Here is a 25,326-nt window from a genome sequence, read left to right as displayed (position 1 = left end):
TAATGTCTGCACAATAGAGAATAATTTTCTCTGATTCCACCACCACGTATCAATATATACCTTAATCTTCTAGGTAAGGACTGGAAGACTTCATTCTCTTCGTATTTTTCTTCCTATGAAGGAGCACCCACTACACTTTTGCCTTGAAGAGAACTGATTCAACTTTCAGAGTGTATAGAGCTGGACCAACCCTAGTACTGAATTGCTGGAGGTAGCGAAGTAATGAAATATTGAAGATTTTGCCAAGGCTAGGGGTCGAAATACTGTATCAATAGGCATCAGGTTCTTTCTATAGCTTGAATCATGTAAAATTAAATGAATAACATCATGTTCTTAATTGAGCAATATATTTATATTTACCTTAAACAGAGATCATACGCAAATCTTAGGCCGTGGCTTTAGATATTGTTTAAGTGAGCGATACTTTTTTTTTTTTTTTTTTAACTATCATCTTTACTCACACTTGATGTCTATCATAATTAAATGACCAGTGACATGATCAAAGTTATGATCCTAAACTATCTTGTCAATCACCATGTCAAATAATTATAAAACTCATAAAATTGTGCATAGTATTTTTTTAAAAATATTTTAGATAACTTTATATATTTGTTACTTAAATAATAATTATTTAACATATATTATTAGAAGATAACAAAATCTTATAAATTCTTAGATCTCGTTTGGTTACACAGTTCAGATAAGGTGAGATGAGATATTTAGTTGAAAGTTAAATAAAATATTATTATAATATAATTTTTGAATATTGGTTTTGTTTTGAGATCTAAAAAAGTTGAATTGTTTATTATATTTTGTATAAGAATTTGAGAAATTTATAATAATTATATGAAATGACATGAGATAGGTTGATTTTGTATAACTAAATCAACATTTTTTGTTGGAGCACTTGTGACTCTGATATGATCGTACAGATCAAGTTGACTTTAATTTTTTATTTTAAAAATTTTAAAAAAATAAGAAGAAGAAAAAAGAAAAGGTCGGCTCGAAGAATTAATATGTCGTGGAATCGATTGATGCCTGGTTTATTAGAGTTTTATTTAGAGTGACTATCTTACTTATCAAGTTTTAATAAGATTTATCTATTAAAAATATAAGATTTTATCTGTTAAGAAGTTTAAATTTAAATTTAAACTAGGATATTACGAGTTTTATTTTGAATAACTAGTAATGGATAAATCTTATCCTATTCTTTGATGGGATGAATAGTTTAAGTTTAACTCTGTTTGAGAGTCTCTAGTCTAGCGTATAAATAAAGGGTCTATATACACCATCAATATGGCAATCAAAACGTATAGGCCAGAAGATTATCTTCCTACTCAAATAGTTTTTTTCTCTTTAAGTGAGTTTTCATTAGGTTTTTACTTGCTATTGAATTACCATGACAAGAGATATGCAATTTATTATTTTCGCTAGTGTCTATTCTGTATTTTATTATTCTTACATGGTTTAGTTATCAAGCATCAAACTATCTCATCTAATTATTATAACTTTTTTAAATTTTCATACAAAATATAAAATAAATAATTTAATTTTTTAAATTTTAAATTAAAATTAATATTAAAAATTATATTATAATAATATTTTATTTATTTTTTAACAGAATATTTTATCTCATCTCATCTGAATTATGTAATCAAATGAAATAATCATTCAAGCCATGCCTTGATTTGTAAATACGAACAATTGTTGACGTCATAGGCATATATCGTAAGGTCGTCGTAATATCCGGTGACAAAAAAAATTAAAAATAAGATTAAGCTTAGATATTGAGAAGTGTTGAGATATATTATGAATAATAATAATAAAATAATTAAAAATTAATAATAAAATGTTAAATAATATTAAAAAAAATAATAAATAATAATAAAAAATAGATAAAAAATAATAATAAAGAAAAATCTTTTAACACCCAAAACATGCCTGACAATTTCGCAAGAGAAAAAAGGGTCCCCGGCTCGTTTTTCATTGGCTTTATATACAGGAACAGCACCACTACGCGTAATGAATTCCTTTGTGCGCGAACTTCCCTTAAGCCCACCCAGTCGACTTCCGTTGTCTCTGTCTTCCTAGTCAAGAAAGCGAGAGAAGCTCTCTTTCCCCTTTTTCCATTTTCCATCCAACTAAACACAAATCTCCATATCTTTGTTTCACTCCATCAACGTACCTTCCTCCGATTCTAGGGCAGCTTCTTTGTTTTTTTACTCTTCCCACCAAACCCCCCCTCCATCAAGCAATCGGAAACAATTGTTAGAGCTTTGAGAGTTTTCTTTCCTATTTTTGTGTTATTGTAATTAGTGCGTAGAGCCGGCCAAGTCGACTCGGGATAATGTTCTTCTCGGGCGATCCATCGACTCGGAAGCGAGTTGATTTGGGGGGCCGGAGTTCGAAGGAAAGGGATAGGCAGAAGCTTCTGGAGCAGACGAGGTTGGAGCGCAATCGGCGCTTGTTTTTACGCCAGCAAAACTCAGCCGCGCTCAAAATCCAGGTTCGGTTTTCGCACATACTTTCGATCTTCGGATTTTAATATTTTATTGAAGATTATTTATCAAAAAAAAAAAAAAATTATTGAAGAATTTATTGTGCTTGTTAGCATCGGGCTCAGAATTCGATAGCTAACTGTTTGAATGGCGTGGTAACATTAGGCAATGCGTATAAGCTTCCTTTTAATACAAATAACTGCTATGTCCTTTGCTTAATTCCTATTAAGTCGTGGAATTGGAAGCGTTTGCTCGATTAGACTTTGCTGTGGAATCAATCAGTGCACGTGTCTTCTACTCTAGGTGCGATATGGTTAGATTATGTGGGAAAAGAGAGTGCGAGACTTGGTTATGAAATGTTTGTTTACAACTGATTTTTAATGTAAAACGTTGAGAGAAGCTAAAGATGGCATGGTTTTTGGACTATTTTTTAGTGAGATGAGTTGTTCTTGTGTCCCATTGGTGATGCATTATAGTGGACATGTTATGGAGATAGAGGGCAGATCCAACAGTGCGAATGCATCAGGATGTTTGTGCTCGAAAGTGTTTTTTTTTTAACTTCTCAATGACTATACGGAATGGGATTGTATGAAAATAAAGAAAGCAGGTTTTCAAATTCTATTATCATAGTTGATGTATCAAAAATAAAAGTAAACCTGAGAATAAAAGATCGTAGTTAGTAGTAGTGGTGCCATTGGTTTTGCACGTGCTTTGGTAAAATCAGGGTGCCTTTCATGTATGGTAAACACCCTTTAGATATGTTCAAGTGTTTAGAGGGGCTACTCCTGTTTAATTATTGGGTCTTTCTGTCTCTGGCAAACATCCAATTTGATCATTTCAGAAGGAACAATTAGAAAAAAGCTCATGTCTTATTTGGGTCTTTCTGTCTCTTGCAAACATCCAATGTGATTATTTTAGTGTGAGATGGGAGCGGCTCCGAAAAGTGAGCCAAAGAGTGCAGACTAGCCACAGAGCTTGGATAGGGTTTCCTGATTGGATCATAGATGGTACCTCCCCATGGCCTTTTGGGCTTACGGTCCACGCATTAAAGCACTTATTTTTTATCTGAAAAAGCAACTGTTTTCAAACTGATTTGATAAGATTACCAAACAACTCTCTTTCCATCTTGTATGCTTCAAAATTGAAATTACAGGGGGGGTGTTCAGTACGATTCTTATAGTACTGTTTGGGGAGTTGATAAGCTAATTCCTGTAGATGTCTATTTGCCAGGCTGTCCACCTAAACTGGAAGCTGTTATAGATGCTATAGGAAAACTTCGTAAAAAACTAGTTTGAGAAATATATGAAGATCTAATTAGGTCTCAACAGGAGAGTGGGTGTTTTACTATCAGCCACAAGTCTTGTATTGGATGAAGTGCTCATAATGGAAATTATGATTGAGAATTAGCGGATGTTTAGGAAATGAAATGAGATGAGAATTTTGTGAATAATAGTAAGATGGTTTGTGAATAATAGTGATAGTTTGAGTTAAGTATTTGTTGGGTTTTGGAAAAGGACAGAGAAAAAGTTGAATAAAAAAATTATAAAATTAAAATATTGTTAGAATATAATTTTTTAATATAATTTTTATTTTTGAAATTTGAAAAAGTTAAATTGTTTTTTGTTTTTTGTAATGATTAGCTTGAAAAAGTTGTAATGATTAGTTTGAAAATTTTTGTGTTTGAATGATGTTTGGAAAGGAAATGAGATGGGATAAGATGGGATGAAAAGCTTTTCCAAACATCCCCTTATTGTATCAACCACCATCTACTTCGGAGATCGCTCTTGAAACATTTTTCAAACACAACAAGAGTTCAGTTTCTTCCCATGAATTAGTGAGTTAGGCAAAGAAAAAAGGAAAAAAATTGTCACGTTTAGCCCAGAAAATAATACTAAGTGGATCTGGGACCATAAACTAAGAAATTCATCACCACTGAGGGTGTCATCTACATTGACAAAAGCTTGAATTCCCTTTCAATTAATCATTAGAAAGGGCCTGTATTCCTTATTTACTTCTCATTTCTCATATCAAATTGTCAATTATTTGAAAAAAAGAAGTGTGTTAGAAAGCATGACATTCACATTCCTATTATATAAATCAGATTGGACCATCTAGATGCATTTTGAGTGGAGTTATTTTTTGACATCATCCCTCAATGCGCATGATATTCCTATCTCATTGCTTTAGGGCTTGCTTGGAAAAAAAATTTCATCTATCTCATCCCATCTCCTTCCCAAACATAACTCAAACAAATACTTTCAAACTAATCATTACAATTTTTTCAAACTAATCATTACAACTTTTTCTAACTTTCAAACAAAAAATAAAAACAATTCAAATTTTTCAAATCCCCAAACAAAAATAATATTAAAAAAATTATATTCTAACAATATTTTAATATCTTAACTTTATAATATATTTTTTCTACTTTTTCTCTCTCATTTCCCAAAACCCCATAAAAAATTAACTCAAACTATCTCACCACTATTCACAAACTATCTAACAATTATTCACAAAATTCTCATCTCATCTCACTCCCCAAGCTTGTCCTTAGTCGTTCCTAGTTCTAGCTTGTATTTAGGTGTTTTCTCTTGTATACTTCCTGTGTACTTGGGCTATACGGTATACCCATCTACTTGGTAATAAAATTCATATAAAAATAATCCTATCTTATCATTTATTGTGGGTTGGAGCACTGTAAGTTTTTTATTTAGTTGTATCTAACATTGGAATAAGTTTAATTGTATTGAATGCTAGTGATTATTTGAGAGTGAACTGATAGCTGTTTATTATTATTTTTTATCAGTATTATATGAAGTAGTTTATTTTTAAAATATGATTTCAAATACAGGCAGCTGTTGTTGGGCTTACTTACCTTTTTCTCTAAATGGGGGTTAAAATGTATAATCTATTGCAAAGTTTTGACTGATTACTAGCTACAGAAATGCTTCAGAGGGAGAAAGGCAGTGAAAGCTGAACATTTTAAGGCGCGAGAGCATTTCTATGAAACCTATGGGAAGCACTACCAAAATGTAAACAGGTAGCAGTGTTGTATCCTCTTTACCCTTGTACCCAATCCTGTTTAATTTCTTCTTTACTCGTAGTTTCTCCTAATATCTTTGTGATTATATATTCGGCAATGCTATTTCTGAACCATTGATCATCTTTATGCTTAATGGGGTCTTCTTTCACTTGATTAATTGATTTTGTTTTAATTATCTTTGTCCATTCAGGCATTGTTTTGGCCCAGACTCAGAGTTCCTCCGTCAGTTACTTTTTTTCTTTAATGCACAAAATGCTGGCGATTTTGCAATCCTTGTGGAGACATGCCGATTACTTCTGCAATTTGTTCGTGATAGTGGTAACTTTTAGCAGTGTTATTTCTCAAAGATTTGCTTTTGGTCCTCTGCCGGCTGCTTGTTTTTCTTTAATGCACAAAATGTTGGTGATTTTGCAATCCTTGTGGAGACATGCCAATTACTTCTGCAATTTTTTCGTGATAGTGGTAATTTTTACCAGTGTTATTTTTCAAAGTTTTGTCATTTGCTTTTTATTTCGACCTCTATTTTGGTTCCTGAAATTTTTCATTGAGGCTTTTCTAATGGAGCCTTTATTTTTCATCCTGTATTTTTTCCCAACCCTCACCCGTCCAAAATTTTTTTTTGAATATCTTTTGTTTCTCAAAGTGAAGACTTATGAATACAACCCATATTTGCAGCATTTGTGGTTTGGTTCTTTGTCTAGTAGAATACAGCCATGAACTTATCAAAAAAGAAGAAAAAGAAAAAAAGAAAAAAAGAAAAATAATAATATAGGCATGCTTTTGTCAAGGTGGTCCGTTTATAAGGTCAGTATAAATCAAGTCACGATATGTGCCTTGCTGATTTACATAACATATGAAGGCTACAATTAGATTTCTGAAACCTTACTAGGAATATGGGCTGTTTGATAAGCTTCCCAGGTATTAGAAAATTAATGGTACCCCAAGTGTTAATCTTTGATTGGCGGAAACGTGGCATCAGCATGCCATGTCAGCCAATCAAAGATTTGACACGTGGCATACTAATGCCAGTGGAAAACAGGACTAACTGAAGATTGGCAGAGGTAGGGAATTAAATAACAAGAAAAACTCTTATTGAAAACTTTTTTTTTTTTGATGAGTAAAAAAAAAAAAAAAAGTTTTCTTGTATTTCTTGTAAAAAAAAAACTCTTATTGAAAACTTAAGTATTTCTTGATGTTGAATATTGAAAAAAATGCTGAATTTTATCAAATATCCTCTTGATAAAATCCTGAAGTATTTTCTAAATACTTTAAAACTAATTATTATTCAAACTAATTTTAAAACTAATTATTATTCAAACTATTGTTAAGTGTTAAATTATGTAATCTAATATGTTTCAAACATCATATCCTTGGAAATTTATATATGTTTTTGAAAAAAAGGATAACATACATTCTGAATTGCAGTTCTCCACTTTGTATATGATGCTTATCATGATATTCAAGCTCGTATTTGTCTGTTTTTTCTCTCCCATGTATGAATCTATGAGAGAAAATGTGATTTGACAGGGTACAGTATCTCACAGAAACCTTTGCTGCCTAGAACTTTAGTTGGTGGTATTAACATTACCTTATCATTCTCCTTCGAGATTAGTGTCTCCCGTGTACTAGTTCATGGGTTGTTCTTTTGTGCTTATTAATAAATATTTCTTACTTATAAAAAAACATTATCACATCATGCAACAGGGAACATCGAAGGCCTCTTTGCTGGCAAGGATTATTCATCCAACCGAACCTTGGTGGACTTTAGAGTGAAGCAACTTGCATATGCTTGTATTCAGGCTGTGCATCAGAATAGGTTGGCTCACGATCTTTTGTTTTTGGAAATGATATCAATTTGTTGAGGGTTCAGCTTCTTTGAATACAACGGCTGATTGTATCTTTATGTGTGTGCTTGTTATGTTCAATCAATATATTTGGAATTAATATGTCAGCCATTTATCTCGACTATAGTTACTGCCTTAGTGGAGTCATTCTATTCCACACACCTAATTTTTTTCAGCCAAGTAAGATCCCTGCTTTATTGTATCTAATGCTAGAAAAGTTGTTTCATGAAATGTATCTGTAACAAACCATTTCCTTACCAAAAGGGTTTTCTTTCTTGAGAGTATAGGAAGTTGTTGATGGATGAAGTGTTCTAAATTATACGTGTGCAGTATTCCCTTATAGGGTTTTGTAGACACATATGTTGGATGAATAAATAATATTGTGTTATATTTAATTGAACTTAATATTAAACCTTCGGGAATAAAATTTGTATTCATTGTTGGTGTTGGTGTTGAATGCAAGTTTTGCTTATTCGGATTTTCGTTTGACAGAAATTGGTTAGAGGAGCAAGTATTGATGGCGCCTGAGGAATCTAGCACATCAACGAGTGTCTTGCTAGAAACAGTAGTTTTATTGATAAATCCAAAACTTCCATGGGCTTGTAATATAGTTGGCTATCTATTGCAAAGAAATACATTCACCCTATTTAGAGAGATTGCACTTACATGGAAGGTATGGTTTTTATATCATCATTCTTATGTTTGTTCATTTATTCTTTACAATGAATATTTTGCATGCAAGCAGTTTTTCTTTAATTTGCATCTTTGCCCTCAAGTGGTTAGGGGGGACATAGTTGGGGGTAAACAAGGATCTTAATAGTTTAAACTGCATAGCTGGTTTTTTTTTTTTTTTTTAAAGTAAAAGTATATTAATATTAATAGGCGTAACCAAGTACGCTGGGTGTATACAAGAGAGAACACCTAGCCCATAATAGAGCCCCAAGCTCTATTGGGACAAAACACGCCTCCCCAAAGCAAAGCAAGTCACTATAACTACCCCAACCCTTTGTTTCCCACACAATTAATACTCAACTCGAATGATCCTATGAGGACTGAGGAAGCCTCTATGCCTTCCCTCTGGTCCTCCCTCGACTTGTACTACCTCCCTTTGTGTCGTAGTTGATTGCCCTTTAAACTACGTAGATGTGATACCATGTTAAGATGTATCCCAAAGCTTTAATCATCGAAGTATGATGAAAACCATTATATTGTGGGTTTTCCTGACCAGAAACTCTCAAGAGTATTGTAAGCAGCCTTTTTTAAGCCTTATGGAGCTTTTTCCACCCCAAAGTAAATCTACTGTTCGGTCATGTTCGTGTAGATGTCTGAAATTTTTACTATAAAAAAATAGATGTCTGAACTTTAGAACCTAAAATAAACAGCAAGTTGCATGCTAGCCACTACAACTTTAACTTTGGAACTTAAACCTTTTGGCCTTTTAAGTGTCTGGACACTTTTGGTATATCCAAATTGAGGTGGAGTTGTATGTGTCACTAGTGTCAGCATTCTTGTTATGATTGGTCTAACTCTGCTAGTAATTGTGTTCCTAGATCTTTTTCTTTTATTCTGTGTTGGTCCTTTGCTAACTCATTCACTCTTGTTTTGCTGCAGGAAAGTACTAAGAGTGGTAATGCCATTGGTACAGTTTTGTCATTGGGGCATGTGCTTGGCCTTATAATTCCTCACGTTGGTCAGAAGCCATGTACTTGTCCAAATATCTACTCACAATCGAGTTTCTCATCCCAGATTCTTACAATTCCATTCTTGTGGCAGCTTTTCCCATACTTAAAAGAGGTAGCATTTTTTCCATATCACCCATTTATTTTTAGCTTCATTTGACACATGATTTAGTGGAAACATAAAGTGCTGAAGAGCCACTGAGTTATTTTCTCAACCCTAGTTGTTTCTACTTGATATAACAAAGTCTAGTTTTTCCAATTCATGTTTTATTTATGTTGCAATACTTCAGAATGCTCTTCTTCTTCTTGTTTTCCTTTTTATTTTTATTTTTTAGTTCTTGTTGAGGCCTGTTGCCTGTTCTAATCTGAGTGATATTTTGCTATCCAGGTTTTTGCAAGTCGGGGGCTTAGCCAACATTACTTACATCAGATGGCATTTTGTATGCAAAATAGTGCTAATATACTTCCTAATGATGTATCCGCTGAATATCCTAGTTATGCCTGCCTTCTTGGGAATATTTTAGAAACTGCTGGTGTTGCTTTATCACAGCCCAACTGCTCATTTGAAATGGTAAGGAACTGTTAAAATTAATTAGATTGCCACCCATCATTCTTCATCTCTCTTAAGAGTGAAAATGGTCAGGAATTTGTGAGCATTGCTTAGTTTATATCAGTTTTTCTTCCAAGGGATGGAATTCAATGCTTAATTTTATTAGATTTGTAACAAGTCAGTTTGTTCTATGACATGATCTGGTTGTACGGTGATTCTGTTTGGTTTTAAAGCTAAATTTATTCTTGAACTCTAACATGAGCAGGCTGTGGATCTTGCTTCTGTTACAACGTTTTTGTTGGAGACACTTCCTTCCATGAAATCATCTGGCAGAGAGAGTAAAGAAAGTATGGCTCTTCCATATTTTATGCTTGAGTTTCCTCTCCTCTATACCATCTTTTGAACACATCACTGATACTTGCTACAAGCACGCAAGCCAGAAAGCTATATAGAGATCTGATTATTTTTTCTTTTATTATGTGCTCTGCATGGTAGTTACTTTGTCATAAGTTTTCAGTTTGAACAGTTGGCTATGTAACTTTTGTAAGTGAAATTGTGTAATCTTTTATTTGTTCTTTGATAATTATTGATTGAAATATATATGTTCACTCCAGGTTCCATGCTGGTTGAGGATGACACAGTTGCAGGTGATGAAGCAATAGAAATAGGTTTGAGTAAGGATTTGGAACAACAAATATGCAATGCTATAGATCCTCGATTTCTTCTGCAATTGGTATACCTTCTTGAGACAGCATATTAGTCTCCAGAATGAAGATTTACATCACTAAGAACAGCCTTCACGTTTTTAAAAATAAAAATGAAAATAAAACAACTTGGAATTTTATGCTTTGGTGCAGACAAATTTGTTATTTGGAGGAATTTCTCTTGCTGGTGGTTCACACGATGGACCGGATGATAAGGAGGTGGCAGCTGTTGGTGCAGCTTGTGCTTTTCTGCATGTCACTTTCAACACTTTACCTCTTGAGCGAATCATGACTGTACTAGCTTACAGAACTGAACTTGTTCCTGTACTTTGGAATTTTATGAAGCGGTGCCATGAGAATCAGAAATGGTCATCCTTGTCACAGCAGTTTGCATATCTGTCTGGAGATGCACCTGGTTGGCTATTGCCCCTGGCTGTTTTCTGTCCTGTGTACAAGTAAGACCCCTTTTTAATTCTGGTAATTCCATTCTGTACATCGGTTGTATTGATTAGAGCAGTTGTGTTAATGCTAAACTGACATGCTTTTCTGAGGCTGATACAAGTTAAATTTACCAGTTGATCATCTTTTGTGGTTGACCAGGCACATGCTTATGATAGTTGATAATGAGGAGTTCTATGAGCAGGAGAAACCACTATCATTGAAGGATATTAGATGCCTTATAATTATTCTAAGACAGGTAACTTGTTGGAAAATCTTCACCTGAAGGCTCTTTTTGATGTCTGGATACTTTTTGAATCTATTTATCATTGGAAAATTCTACATATTACACTTCCACCCCACTATGATGAAGTGACATGGCCCATTGACCTTTGAAATTTTCTTTAAAAAAAATTAAAATATGATCCAAGGGTGATAAAATTGCCACATTTTACATAGTGGGATGAAAGTGGGATGGGAGTGTGCTATGTAGCATTACTCTTTATCATTAGGTTAGCAGCAATATTGTAACCATGATTGGCAGTAGTGGAGGCCGCCTAATTGTTCAACTAGAATAACTGGTAATATTAGATCTGTGACAATTTCAATTCTCTATGCTGTTTTCTGCAGGCGCTATGGCAGCTTCTATGGATCAATCCTGCAACACCAGCTAATTCTGTGAAATTCGCCACCAACACCTCTACTAATAAGAGGCATCCTGAGGAATTCATCCAAGAAAGGGTTAGCATTGTAGCCTCTGAGCTCCTTTCACAGGTATATTTAAGCGTGAGTTCTTGAATTTCTGTGTTCTTGTTTTGTACATCCTATTTCCTACTTGTGTGACATTCTAAGGCTTTCCATGCGGTTATAGTCCCAGTGGGTCAGTAGAGCTTCTTTATTCTTCATTAATAAAAAGTGTTGTTCAAATGCATTTGACCAAAATAACAATGTACTGAGAGTGTTATGCTCTGTTTGTACTTATAATTTGTTGTATGCCATTTCCATAGTTGCAAGACTGGAACAATAGACGGCAATTTACATCCCCCAGTGACTTCCATGCTGATGGTGTTAATGAATTTTTCATTTCCCAGGTAATAGCTTCTGTTGCATTTTTAGGCTCGCATGACCAAAATCTCTTGGTCTGCTTGTTCTAAACATGTTTTCTTTCTTTTTTCCCAGGCTCTAATAGAAAATACCCGAGCAAATGACATATTGAAGCAAGCACCCTTCTTGGTGCCATTTACAAGCAGGGTTAAAATATTCACTGTAAGTGTTTTACTGTTTACACTCAATTTTGAGCCAGAATGCCATTAAGAATAGGTCATATAAATTACTATATAATTAGCGGTGTCATTTTTTGGAATTCCTTCTTTTATATGAATTAGTCATTCTTTTTTGAGACAAATGAATGAAATCTTAAAAATTGTTTTTTGCACTTAATTCTTTCATTTTTACAACTTTTTTGTTTCCCATCCATTTAACAGTCACAGTTAACGGCAGTTCGGCAAAGACAGGAGTCTCATTCTGTTTTTACTAGGAACCGATTCAGAATACGAAGGGATCATATTTTAGAAGATGCCTATAACCAGATGAGTGCATTGTCTGAAGAGGATCTTCGAGGAGTTGTAAGTCCTTTCTTCTGCACACACACACACACACACACTCACATGCAACTAAAATATAATCGCACTACCTATTTGAAGTTCTGAAAATTGTTCTTTACCCCTTTGTTGTTGTCACAGAAGATAACTATAGATTTTTTTTATTAATACAATACCAGTACAATTACTGTTTGATGTTCACTACAGATTCGTGTAACGTTTGTCAATGAATTTGGAGTTGAGGAGGCTGGTATTGATGGTGGTGGAATTTTCAAAGATTTCATGGAGAATATTACTCGAGCAGCTTTTGATGTCCAGTATGGTTTATTTAAGGTCATTTCTCAGTGCTCTCAGTAACTCCAACATTAAGGCTTGTTTTGATTTATAAGAAAACTTGTTTTTATTCGCTTTTCCTGTTTTTAGTGGTTTGGAAAGGATGTGGAACCCACCGGTTACACTTTCTTGCAGTTGCAGGAAACATTTCTCCTCAAATCATTTTCGCTACTATTAAAAAAAGTTCCTCAAATCATCTCAAGTGTCATGGGAAAATTAAGATCATGACCCTCTTAAGGTTTCTTGTAAACCAACAGGTTATGGAAAATATTTATTTTCCTTCTACTCCACTTTGCCTAATAATTGATTTCCTGTAAGGCCTTCAAATGAAGCATTAATGAAGCACTTGTAATTGCTTGGGGAGAAAGGGGAAAAAAGGAATATATGAACTTCACCTGCTGAATGCCCTGCGTGACCAAGCCATGCTAGAACCTTAGAAGACATCTCATTTTTTTTTTTTTTTTCCCCATTAGTTGCCCAACACAATCTGAAAGACGTTTGTCTAAAACCAATACGGGTAGCCTGATATGATGAATCATTGGCCAAAGCAGTTGAATTATATTTCATATCTGACTTCAAATGTATTCATTCACTTGTCAATGTCTTCCAATGTTGTATTATTCAAAACATGCGTGTTTCTGTTTACTTGGGTTGTGCCCCTTTACACTTTTAATGAAATTAGATTCCTTGTGAAAATGAAATGTTGGTTGTGTTCCACTGATTCTCTGCTTGGCTTGGAATATCCAGGAAACAGCTGATCACCTGCTCTACCCTAACCCTGGATCTGGAATGATACATGAACAACATCTCCAATTTTTCCATTTTCTTGGAACTCTTCTGGCAAAGGTAAGATGTGTTTTCAATTACCAGTGCCTTCTTTCTGTCGTGTAGCGTGGTCTGCATGTGGTTTGGCGGAAGCTTGAAGAACTTTCAATGTTGTTGGTGTCTTTATCCATATGCCATATTTCATCTAAATGAAGCAAACGAATGAAATAACTTCCATGAATTGACTTCTTTTATTAGCAGTTAAGGTGACAAAATTTTTTCTGCTCCATAACAGGAGCAAATGCTATTACAATTAGCAGTTTGTCTCACAGAGTAGGTTGCCCAATCAATTTACTTTCATACGTTCAATATACAACCCTTAAAAGTATAGGATGATTTTATTCTCTTTGTGCTAATTTAATTCTGTCCATGCTTCCTTGCGTTAACTCATGTTTCTCTTCTTCTTGAAGGCTATGTTTGAAGGAATTCTTGTTGATATACCATTTGCAACATTTTTCTTGAGCAAATTAAAGCAGAAGTAAGGTTTCAGAAAGACTTCCTGCCCTATTCTTTTCAATAGTTTTTTTTCTTTTCTTTTCCTTCTCAAATTGTTTATGGCTATAGTTAAATTGTTCTTATAATCTGGACCTTATATGTGTGATTAAAGATTAGGTAAACTTATTTAAGTTTGCATTGAAGCATATTATACTTGGGGAATGAGACTAGACGCATAGATCTGCTGCAGATGTTGATATACATATGTATTAAAACACACACACACACACACACACACACACACACACACACACACACACAAGTATATATGTATGTATTTATGTATGTATGTACAGGGAAACTACATTTTCTCCCTCAGACCTACCACCCTTTTTTTTATTTGCATATTTTTTTTTATAAGTGAAAAATAACAGTCCAAATGTAAAATGGCAACATCACCCTAAACTATCAAATTTTGACAATGTGCACATTCGGTTAAAATCTGATTGTCAACATAAAAAATGGCATGTGGTATAATCTTAATTGTTAGATCTTAACCAAGGATGTGAATTGCCATGGTATTTTAGGGTACACTTAAAAAAATGATGGTAGTTTGAGGGTGCAAAATGTAATTTCCCATATAGATTAATTGAAGAAATATAATAGAAACCACCTCGAGTATTAAAGACTCACATATCCTATTTGTTTACACTCTAGTTAGGAGTTTTCAAAGAGATTGATATCCTATTTCATTATTATACCAAATTAATGAACTGATGAGAGCCCCAGATATCTATACTGGCTATAGGTTGCAAGTAAAATACCATTGACTTGTAGGAATTGTCTAAATGGATTGTTTTTTTGGATAAGTAATTGAAGAGGTTAAAAAACAAGAAAAATGCTTGGTTGCAGGATGACACTTGTTTATAGAGCTCTTACCATTGCCAATTGGGTTTTCCTCGTGATGGATTCATCAGTCAATCTTTTCGTTCCACTTCATTCCCTCACTATTGGCTGAACTAGCTTGAATCCTTCCTTTTTTCTATAGTATCTAATCTTATCTTTTACCATTTATCTCACAACTTATAGTCAGCTGATGTTTCTTTGATGTCCTCACCTATAAATTCTACTCGATTTTCTAATACAAAGAAAAAAGAACACTCCCCTTTTGTAACGCCTCAATGGAAAGCCTAAACCACATGGCCCATACTACAAAAGGATTAGTCAATGATACAATTGGAGCCCCATCGGAACATTATAAAGAGGAAGAACTTCTCATTGTCAAACAATATGAGATTCCATATACCACCTGCCTTTATCCTTATCATAAGTGGTATCACAATCTACCCTCTTTAATTCCCGACGTCCTTGTCGGGCCTGTATGTTGTAGGTGGCATGGCTCAAGTCCCATATTTTTGGTTGGGATAGACTCTGATACTATTTGTATTATCTCAATGGAAAGCCCAAACCACATGGCCTATATTCCAAAAGGATTAGTCAATGATACAATTGGAGACCCATTGGAACATCATAAAGAGCAAGAACTTCTTCTTCCTAAGCAATGTGGGATCCCATATATCACCTACCTTTATCCTTATCATATGGGGTATCACACCTTTCAGTATCATATCTGATATGTACTATTTGTCAACTAAACAGGTACAATTATCTGAATGACTTACCTTCATTGGACCCAGAACTGTATCGCCATCTTATTTTCTTGAAGGTAATGATTCTTCATCTTCTTTTATTTCCTCATTTGTCTTACCTATATTAAATTTTGGCTCTCATGATACTTAGAGAGAAGTAATGCTTCTTATATCCCAATCAATTTAATGAATGATGTGTACTTTTTTAGTTTATGCGTTCAGGATATGAAAATTGTCGACATCTTTGTGGGGTGTTAATACAAGAACTAAAGAGTCTAATGCCCAGTTAGTTGGGACTCTTCCATGATAATGTTGTTATTTATTCTCAGGTTTTACATTTGTTTTCACACCACTACATTAAGAAATAAGAGTCTAATGCCCAATGTGTATTCGTTTTATCACTTTGTTACCGCTTTTATGATTTACACTTTTGATCTTGAGCAATCTTTGCTTAACTTAAGGTTAAATGGGGTTTTATTTTAAATTAGCCCCCCTTTCTTTAAAGAACAAGTCCCCCTTTTTTTTAGTTATTCTTTTTTATTAGTAAAAAAGAGTGAGATGAAGATTCTATCGAGTGCTTATGCAGAAGATTGTGTAACTACATTTTCTTTGTTCTTTCGTTGATAGGGAAAACTAAAGGGGATGTTTATATTTCCATATGGTGTCCGTTCATCTCCTTAATGATTATTCTAATCGTAATTGCCTTTTCTTTCATCCCTTATCTCTGATCCGCAGCATTATGAAGGTGACATTTCAGATTTAGAACTGTACTTTGTTATCGTCAATAATGAATATGGAGAGCAGACAGAAGAAGAGCTACTTCCTGGAGGAAAGAACTTGCGTGTTTCCAATGAGAATGTTATTACGTTTATACATCTTGTGGCCAATCACCGTTTGAATTTTCAGGTATTTTATCTTCTATCATTGGTCATTTCAAGTTTCTTCCAGGTCTCTATGTTTTTTCATATTGTTATGACATGATTACTAACATTGCTTTCAAATATACTTATAAAATAAAATTGTTTTCAGATACGTCAACAAAGTTCTCATTTCTTGAGGGGGTTTCAGCTGCTTATACAGAAAGATTGGATTGACATGTTTAACGAGCATGAACTTCAGGTACCCTTGTAACTTCTAGTTGCCAAAAATTATGTTTAGTTGCGTGAAACTTTGATATCATTCACAAAACCATTCTTTGTGAAGTTAAAGTTATTTTGACATAATGCATGGTGCTTACGGTAATATGTTTTTTCTGGACCATTAACATGCTTCACTTCTTTTGTTTTGCTCTGTTAGACAATTTTCTCTTTCCCATTGTATGAGAGTATGAGAGCACCCATGGCAAGATGTGTTTTGCTCATAGGTAGTGTACGGTAGTCCAATTAAGAATCTACAGTGATTATGTGCGAAATGACTTTTTCCATATTCTTGAATCATGTTGTAGTTCAAGCAGATGGAGACTCATTTAAATCTTTTACCCTCTATTACACACTTTTACAAGTAGAGGAAAGAAACTCCAAACCTGTAAGTAATCATACCATACATCTAAACCATCCCAGCTAAGCAACAACACAAGTGCAAATTCATATGTAATAATTAGCAACATATAACAAAATGGCAAATAACCAAGCCTAAAACTATTTAGGCCTGGTTTGGTTACCAAATACCAAACTATTTCATCTCATCTAATCATTACAACTTTTCCAAAATTTCATACAAAATATAATAAATAATCCAACATTTTCAAATTCTAAAACAAAAATAATATTAAAAATTATATTATAACAATATATTTAACTTTCAACAAAACATCTCACGTCATCTTAACGGTGTAACCATACGAGGCCTTATTTAAAATAGCATCAAAGAAATGAATGTAATGACACCAGTTCGGTTCATGATTAGAGGAAAAGAATTATACAAGAGAAAGTAATCAAATGATCTGGGGTAGATATAGAGGGAGGATGGTTCCAGAAATAAAAAGCCAAGGTGGTAAATCTTCTAAACCAAGCTTATCATGAAGACAACAAACAATGCAATCACCTTTGCATGGCAAATCCTTGTGATAGCCTCAGTGTGGAGTTTGGGGAAGAAGAGGTCCTTTTTGAGGACGCATTTCTGAGGAAAAAATCTGTGATGGCTGATCTTGAGAGGGTTCTATTGATGGAAGAAATCTCTTGGCGCAAAAAATCAAGGGCCTTATGGTTGAGAGAAGTGGATAAATGCACTAAATTCTTCCATAAAATGGCTTAACTCATCGCAAGAACAATGCCATTGAGACGCTTTATTCTGATAGTGGTATGAGCTCATCTCCCTCTGTAATCCAGGATCTTATAGTGCACTATTATGAAGAGCTTCTTACCGAATCTGCCACTTGGAGACCTAGACTAGAGGGGATGGAATTTGACCCCCTTGATTCAATTAGTGCAAGCTGATTGGAGAGACTTTTTGACGAAGATGAAGTCTTTTAGGTGGTTAGTAGTATGGTCAAAGACAAAGCTCCTGGACTAGATGGATTCTTAATGACCTTCTTTCAAGTTTGTTGGGAGATTGTAAGGACAGGTTTGGGGAGTGAGATGAGAGTTTTTTTATTTTAGATGAAAGTTTAAAATATTATTTTTAATATTATTATTGTTTTGGGATTTAAAAAAAAAAAGAATTAGGATTTGAAAAAATTGAGTTGTTTATTATATTTTGTGTGGGAATTTGGGAAAGTTGTAATGATGAGATATGAGAATTTTATGTCTTATCCCTTGCCCCAAGCCTGCCCTAAAAGAAGTAATGCGGATTTTCCAGGAGTTCTTTTCCTATGGTAAGTTTGAAAAATCTCTTAATGCAACTGCCATTGCTTTAATCCCTAAAAAACTTGGGGCCTTTGAGCTTAAGAATTTTCGACCCATTAGCCTAGTGAGTGGGATTTACAAGATTATATTGAAGGTCCTTGCTAATTGAATGAGCAAGGTGATAAAACAAATCATCTCTAAGCCCCAAATGCATTTGTTCGGGGTAGGAAAATTCTTGATTTGGTGTTGATGGCTAATGAATGCCTTGATAGTCAGCTAAGGGAGGGCATTCCTGGTGTTATTTGTAAGCTGGATATCGAGAAAGCTTTTGACCACGTGAATTGGGATTTCCTATTCTACATGCTTAAGAGATGTAGTTTTGGGGCAAGGTGGTGTTCATGGATTAGACATTGTGTTTCTACTCCTTGTTTCTCGATTTTAGTTAATGGTACTCCTGCTGGATTTTCCACACAATTCGTGTGGATTGAGACAGGGGACCCTCTATCTCCTTTTCTGATTGTCATTGTTATGGAGGCGTTGGGTCAGATGGTGGAGGCTGCTGTTAGGGGAGGATTCCTTTTTGGCTTTTTAGTTGGTAATGACCTTAATGGGTCTATTACCCTCTCGCATTTACTTTTTGCAGATGATACCATCATTTTTGTGATGCAAACCGTGGCCATATCCAAACCTTAAGGGCTGCACTTTTATGTTTTGAAACTATTTCGGGCCTTAAGTTGAACTTGGGCAAGTCTGAATTGGTCTCGATGATGGAGGTACGAAATATTAATAGCATGGCAAAGGGGTGTAATCGAGCCAAGCCGGTCTTTGGCTTGTCGAGCTCAGATCGACTCAAAATACTCGAGCTCGAGATTTTTATTTATTCTTTGGTTGAGCTTGACTCGGTAAGCTAAATTTCCAACTCAGGCTCGAGCTCATCCCAAAAATGAGCTCGAGTCTCTAGCTCGGCTCGAATTTTTTATTTTTATTTTTATTTTTGAATAATATATAATAATTAATAAATTACATAGATAAAAAAAAAAAAAAATCTAATATTGAATTTGTACAACCAACAAGTAGAGCCTTTATTGAATTATAAGATTTTAAAAATTTATAAATAACTAATATCTAACTAGTTGATATTTATTCATAATAACAATATATTATATGCCTATAGAAATTATTAATACATACACATAATATGATAGCACATTTATTTCATATATGGTTTCCACATACTAGTATATGAAATTATTAAATCTTATCGATTAATTATTTTAAAAATTATAAAATATAGCTATGAAATATATTCTATATATAATATATATAGACATAAGTAATTAAGTTACATATTATATATTTAATTATAAAAGTGCTATGCTTATATTATTAGCTAATACATATATATATGCATATATACATAGGTGTATGTATTTATTTATCAACATATGAATGAGCTTTAATCGAGTCAGACTCAAGTATAAACAAGCGGGCCTTAGCCGAGTCGAGTCGAGTCGAGTCGAGTTTTGTTTAGTATGTGTCATTTACTAATCGAGTGGGTATTTACTTTCAAGGATGAGCTTTTTTTTTTTTTTTTTTTCACAAGTCGATTCGAGTTTAACTGGGCGAGTACCGAGCAGACTATCAAATAGACTGGTTTATTTATAGCCCTACCTGGCAAGATTAATGGGCTGCTAAATTGCATCTCTTCCTATGAAATACTTGGGTCTTCCTTTGGGGGTGCCTTTCAAGACTTCTACTATTTGGGACGGGGTTGTTGAGAAAGTTGAGAAAAAGCTGGCTGGATGGAAGCGTCTTTATTTATCTAAAGGGGGTAAACTCACTCTTATTAAGAGTACTCTCTCTAATCTCTCTACTTATTTTCTATCACTATTTCCATTGCCCGCAAGAGTAGGCAAACAGAATTGAGAAGTTGTTCCGTGCTTTCTAATGGGATGGTACGGGCGAAGCTACCAAATTCTATCTCGTAAGTTGGAATAAAGTTTGCTCTCCCATCTCAGTTGGAGGGCTAGGAGTCCGTAATTATTTTTTTGATCAGCATTGGGTGTACAGGAACATCGTTCTGACTGATCTCGGGGGTGCACAGGCCCTCGGGAAGGATTTTCCCGCAAGTGCACCTCGGGTAATTCAAAGGGAAAAATTCCCTAGTCCGATGACCCCTAAAGATTGTTTGCACCCAAGGGGATTTGAACCTTAGACCTAGGGGGAGCATACCCCCAAGTCCAAGGCCTTTACCACTTGAGCCAAACCCGATTGGTCCATAATTTGATGATGTTCAATATGGCATTACTGGGAAAGTGGCTATGGAGATACCAATTGGAAGGGGAGTCACTTTGGAGGGTGATCATTGATCGAAAATATGGTAGTGTTTGGGGGGGTTGGTGCTCTAATGCCGTTCGGGGGACTTATGGTGTGGGGCTTTGGAAATCATCTGAAAGGGCTGTGAGAGCTTTGTTAGTTGCGTTAGTTTTGCTGTTGGCGAGGGATCGAGGATCCCTTTTTGGTTTGATATTTGGTGTGGCGAGGGGGCTCGTAACAGCATGTTTTCAGCCGTCTTCAGATTGGCTTCAAATCAGCATGCAGCAGTTTCAGATCTGTTTTCCTACTCCAATGGGGTGATTCATTGGGATATTTGCTTAACCCGAGCTGTTCAAGATTGGGAGATGGATGAAGTTTCTGATCTCTTTTTAAGCTTTTATACTCATTGAGGTTCAATGGTAATGCTGTGGATAGGATGTTGTGGACAGTGAAGGGGAGCAAAAAACTCAGAGTCTGTTCGTATTACAAGCTATTATCTACTCAGGACAGTTCCTCATTCCCTTGGTAGAGTATTTGGAGGTTGCATGTGGCTTCAAAAGTGGCTTTTTTCATTTGGACAGCTTCTCTCAGGAAAATTCTGATGCCGGATAGTCTAAGGAAGCGAGACATTATTGTTATGGAGTGGTGCTGCATGTGTAAAAAGAATGGGAAAACAGTGGACCATCTTTTTTTGCATTGTGAGGTGGCGAGGGCTTTGTGGTATGTTGTCTTCCGTAAAATAGGTTTGGAATAGGTAAATGCCCTTGAGAGTGGTTGAGCTCCTTGCTTGCTGGAATGGGATTATTGGTTGTCCTCAAATGGGTGCAGCATGGAAGATGATCCCCTTGTGTCTCATGTGGTGTATTTGAATAGAAAGGAATGAGCGATGTTTCAATGATAAAGAGCCCCCTTTAGAACAGATCTGTCTTGGTTTTCAGTTTTAGGGTCTAATGGTCTCTCAGATCATGACTTTCTGATGTCTTTTTCTGTCTTCTAGAATGTATTTAGGTGATTTCTTTTGTATACTTCCTGTGTACATGGGCTTTGCCTGTACATTCTTCTTTAATAAAATCACATATCACTTATCAAAAAAGAAAAAAATTGACATCCAGACCAGCAATATTTTCACCCTGAGATGATCCATTGAAATTTAATTTTATTACTAGGATTACTTGATTCATCTTAATTGCACTGAACAGGTTGAGAATTTACATATAGAACAAAGACAGATCCTTTAATCTAATAATCAACTTTGTACTTAATAAACGTACCATCTATTTCATTACGAAGTCCAATCATAGGGAAGACAATTAAACAAACCATGACATAATTGATAGATTTTGATAAGCAGGATACAATCGATAGAATAGAATAGATAACAAAAACTCAAAAAGCATCTAACAAAGATACACACATGCCATCAAAAGATATGGACGCTGTCATCTTGAAACCACTATAATGTCCACTCAAACAGTTGGTATTGTTATTGATAATTCCAAGCCGAACTCTTTGCCATGAAATGTTTTCCTTCCATCTCAGTATTCAGATAATAGAAATGTGGTTACCTGCCACTTGGTGTTTCATCTGTCCTAGATTGCAGCTCATGTTTGAACCATTAGGAAACCTAATATGTTTTGTTTATATTTTCTTCCTACCTCTTTGACACATCTTCTTTATTACAGCTTTTGATATCAGGTTCAGTTGACAGCTTGGATTTTGATGATCTAAGATTGAATACCAATTATGTAGGCGGCTATCATAAAGTATGTTATTTTTTTGTTGTATGTTATAATTTGTCTTTGCAATGAATGCATAGCTCAGGTGTATTCTCCTAGATGGATTTTGCATGCAAAGAAGTTTGTGGTCGCTCAATATATTCTGCCTTCTTTTGATTGTATTGTATAAGAACATTAACTTGGTTGTCTGTGCTTTACAGCTCATAGGCATGATGAGGACTTGAAATTCTTGCTGCCTATTCCTCTGACATTTTGAATGACCAGAGTTTTTATTTTGAATATCTTGTTTGAAATTCTGCATTTCATTTCTAAGAAGAAAACAATTTGATGCATATAATTACTGTATGCAAGTGTTTGATGGTCTGATAACAAGATGGTAGTGATACTTTAACTGTGTACCATCACTTAACTTTGCAATTGCGAGTACTTAATTTTTTACTATTTGCTTTCACAGGAACATTACGTCGTAGAGATGTTCTGGGAAGTTCTGAAAAGCTTTTCATTGGAAAATCAGAAGAAATTTTTGAAGTGAGGGAGATCATCTATCATCACATTACTGTTTATTTATGTTGACTGCTCTAGTTACTAGTGTTTAGTCAGCTTAAAGGAAATGGATATCTGATAGGAAAATAACCGGATCATATTTTTTCCAGGTTTGTCACTGGGTGCTCTCGAGGACCCCTCCTTGGATTCAGATATCTCGAGCCTTTATTTTGCATACAAAGGTAACAACTTGTACCAATTTCTCTAGTTCTTAGCTAGATGTTTTCTCTTGTATATACTTCGGCTATGCCCTTATCAATAAATTTTTTTTCCTATAAAAAAATGCACCAACTACAATTTACTAAGAGTTATTTTAGGTGATCTTAGCCTAATGGCTTTGAGAGAGCCTCTCTCTCTCTCTCTCTCTCTCTCTCTCTCTCTCTCTCTCTCTCTCTCTCTCTCTCTCTCTCTCTCTCTCTCTCTCTCGTTGTTTATCAGTTTGTTGGTCTCTCTTATTGCAGGGCTGCTGGTAGTGCCTCTGAGGAGGCTCTTGACCGGTTACCAACATCAGCTACTTGTATGAATCTTCTAAAGCTTCCACCATATAGAAGGTTTGTCCCGATCATAACTTCCTTTTCTGAAAATGGAAGGGATTTTATTCTGCCAATAGTCTTGGGACCAAATGGAGAGCCCTTGGCCCCTCTCCCATAAAAAAAGATGTGGAGGGTGAAGTCACAAGTTTAATCTTGTACGCATATGATGTTCCATTAATCTATCAAAGAAAAGTGACATAGATTTTATTAAAAAGATTCTTCATATTGCCAGAAGATTACTTGAATAAAACACAGGTAAAAGAAAGAGCATTGTCAGATTTGTGTGCTACTTTATGGAGCACTACTTGGCAACTCATTCAAAAACCTTCAGGTTTCAAGTCAGGCTGCTTTGATAACTGCAGTCATCCCAGTTATCGATTTAAAAGATAGAAACCTATTGGCTTAGTTTTCTACTTGTCATGTTACTTATAAAAAAAAGGGTTTTCTATTTGTCCTGTGCCAATACTTATTAAAAAAAAAAAAAAACTTGTCATGTGTCAATGTTAGAAGCCTAATCCCATGGTACCATGGTACATATCCTCCCAGAGTTTTGTTTTGGGAGGATATGTATTATATCAGGAATTTAGGCGTACAAAGTGTCTCATCTTTTAAATCTTTCTTTCATTCTCTTCTGGATATCTGCCTCAACTTAGATCATCTTGCCAAGAAAGGTTCTCATCAAAATTGGTTTATTTCTTTTGGGGCGTCTTGAAAGTTTGATTTCTATTTTATATTTTGCACTTAATTAACTACATGTTTCCATTAGGAACTTGCTTCTTCTTGAAAGGCCAAATGTAGCCTAAGTGTGTTAGTTTGATTGTTTAGAACCTTAAATCTTGATCAATCTGAAAGTATCTTCTTTTTTCCTTTTTGAAACAAATTGATCTGTAACTATTACTTCAAGACATGATTTGTTCTTATTAATTATTGTCAATATTTCTTACCTCAACTTTTATTGAACATTATCGACTATTTTTATTTTTATTTTTATTTTTATTTATTTATTTATTTTTTATAAAAACAGCAAAGAGCAACTGGAAACAAAGTTGCTATATGCTATAAATGCCGATGCTGGTTTTGATTTGAGCTGATTGACCAACTACGCCAAATGGAAGTGGAGAAGAATACTGTCATTAGATATGGCATTTACCATTTTTCGGTTTTATAACTCTCCACTCTTGGGGGAAGTGGTGAAAACCATAAGAGCTTCCTAGGAGACTTTGAAGGTGTTAAAGGCAGATTGGTGGCTGAATAAAAGGCATGTAAGTTATGATTTCCGGCCAGCCTGCTTATTCGAGTTTAAAATGTACATATGTGGGATAATCTGCAAAATGGATGGAGGCATTCTAAAGCCTACACGTGCAGGACCATTGCTAGATGGTCATATAAATGTCATCATTTTGTAGATTGTAAATCTTTTAAAACTTGGATTGACATATTTCTGTAAATGAGAAGGGATGACACTGCATGTATTAGTAGGGGTTTGTAGGATGTTTAGGCAGTGTTCTCATTTTTTTATCCTCATTTCTAACCTTTTAAATATATGATGATTGTATAAATGACACAGTTCTGATATATTCTGCATGGAGCTTAAATGTTCTTTAGAAGCAGCAGCTGCAACTCTCATTGTTGCAAAAGACAGGTGTAGAATCAAAATGATTTCAATAACGTTGTGTGGCCATAATAAATTATATTTATTCTTGATTTCTCATAATAAAAAATCATGGAGCTATGTGTTAGCGATTATCATCTACATGTTGTACATGGTTAGAAAATCTTGGATTTAAATTTAAATTTGAATTTCAAATCATTTCTG

The 25,326-nt window shown here is 34.7% G+C and overlaps 1 protein-coding gene across 2 annotated transcripts; it reads left to right on the top strand.

Moving 5' to 3' along the window:
- The first annotated feature begins 1,995 nt into the window (after positions 1–1,995).
- On the top strand, positions 1,996–25,085 carry LOC122317491 (E3 ubiquitin-protein ligase UPL6). 2 transcript variants are annotated; one of them, XM_043134614.1, is made up of 27 exons: positions 1,996–2,506; positions 5,441–5,538; positions 5,732–5,859; positions 7,069–7,116; positions 7,246–7,357; positions 7,878–8,058; positions 8,997–9,179; positions 9,453–9,635; positions 9,880–9,961; positions 10,229–10,347; positions 10,472–10,773; positions 10,919–11,015; positions 11,387–11,530; positions 11,764–11,847; positions 11,936–12,022; positions 12,241–12,381; positions 12,565–12,690; positions 13,438–13,536; positions 13,926–13,993; positions 15,610–15,676; positions 16,335–16,505; positions 16,629–16,718; positions 22,381–22,461; positions 22,889–22,962; positions 23,088–23,159; positions 23,439–23,528; positions 24,535–25,085. In XM_043134614.1, exons 1-27 carry the CDS (start codon positions 2,348–2,350, stop codon positions 24,599–24,601), a joined length of 3,153 nt encoding a protein of 1,050 aa, XP_042990548.1. In that variant the 5' UTR covers positions 1,996–2,347; the 3' UTR covers positions 24,602–25,085. The 2 variants fall into 2 exon arrangements, with proteins under 2 accessions (XP_042990548.1, XP_042990555.1); XM_043134621.1 differs by lacking the exon at positions 7,069–7,116 and having other exon boundaries at positions 1,998–2,506.
- The last annotated feature ends 241 nt before the right edge of the window (positions 25,086–25,326 follow it).

This window comes from Carya illinoinensis, chromosome 1 (assembly GCF_018687715.1).
Source record: "Carya illinoinensis cultivar Pawnee chromosome 1, C.illinoinensisPawnee_v1, whole genome shotgun sequence".
NCBI classification, from domain to species: domain Eukaryota; kingdom Viridiplantae; phylum Streptophyta; class Magnoliopsida; order Fagales; family Juglandaceae; genus Carya; species Carya illinoinensis.
This window is presented reverse-complemented; position numbering and strand designations above follow the sequence as displayed.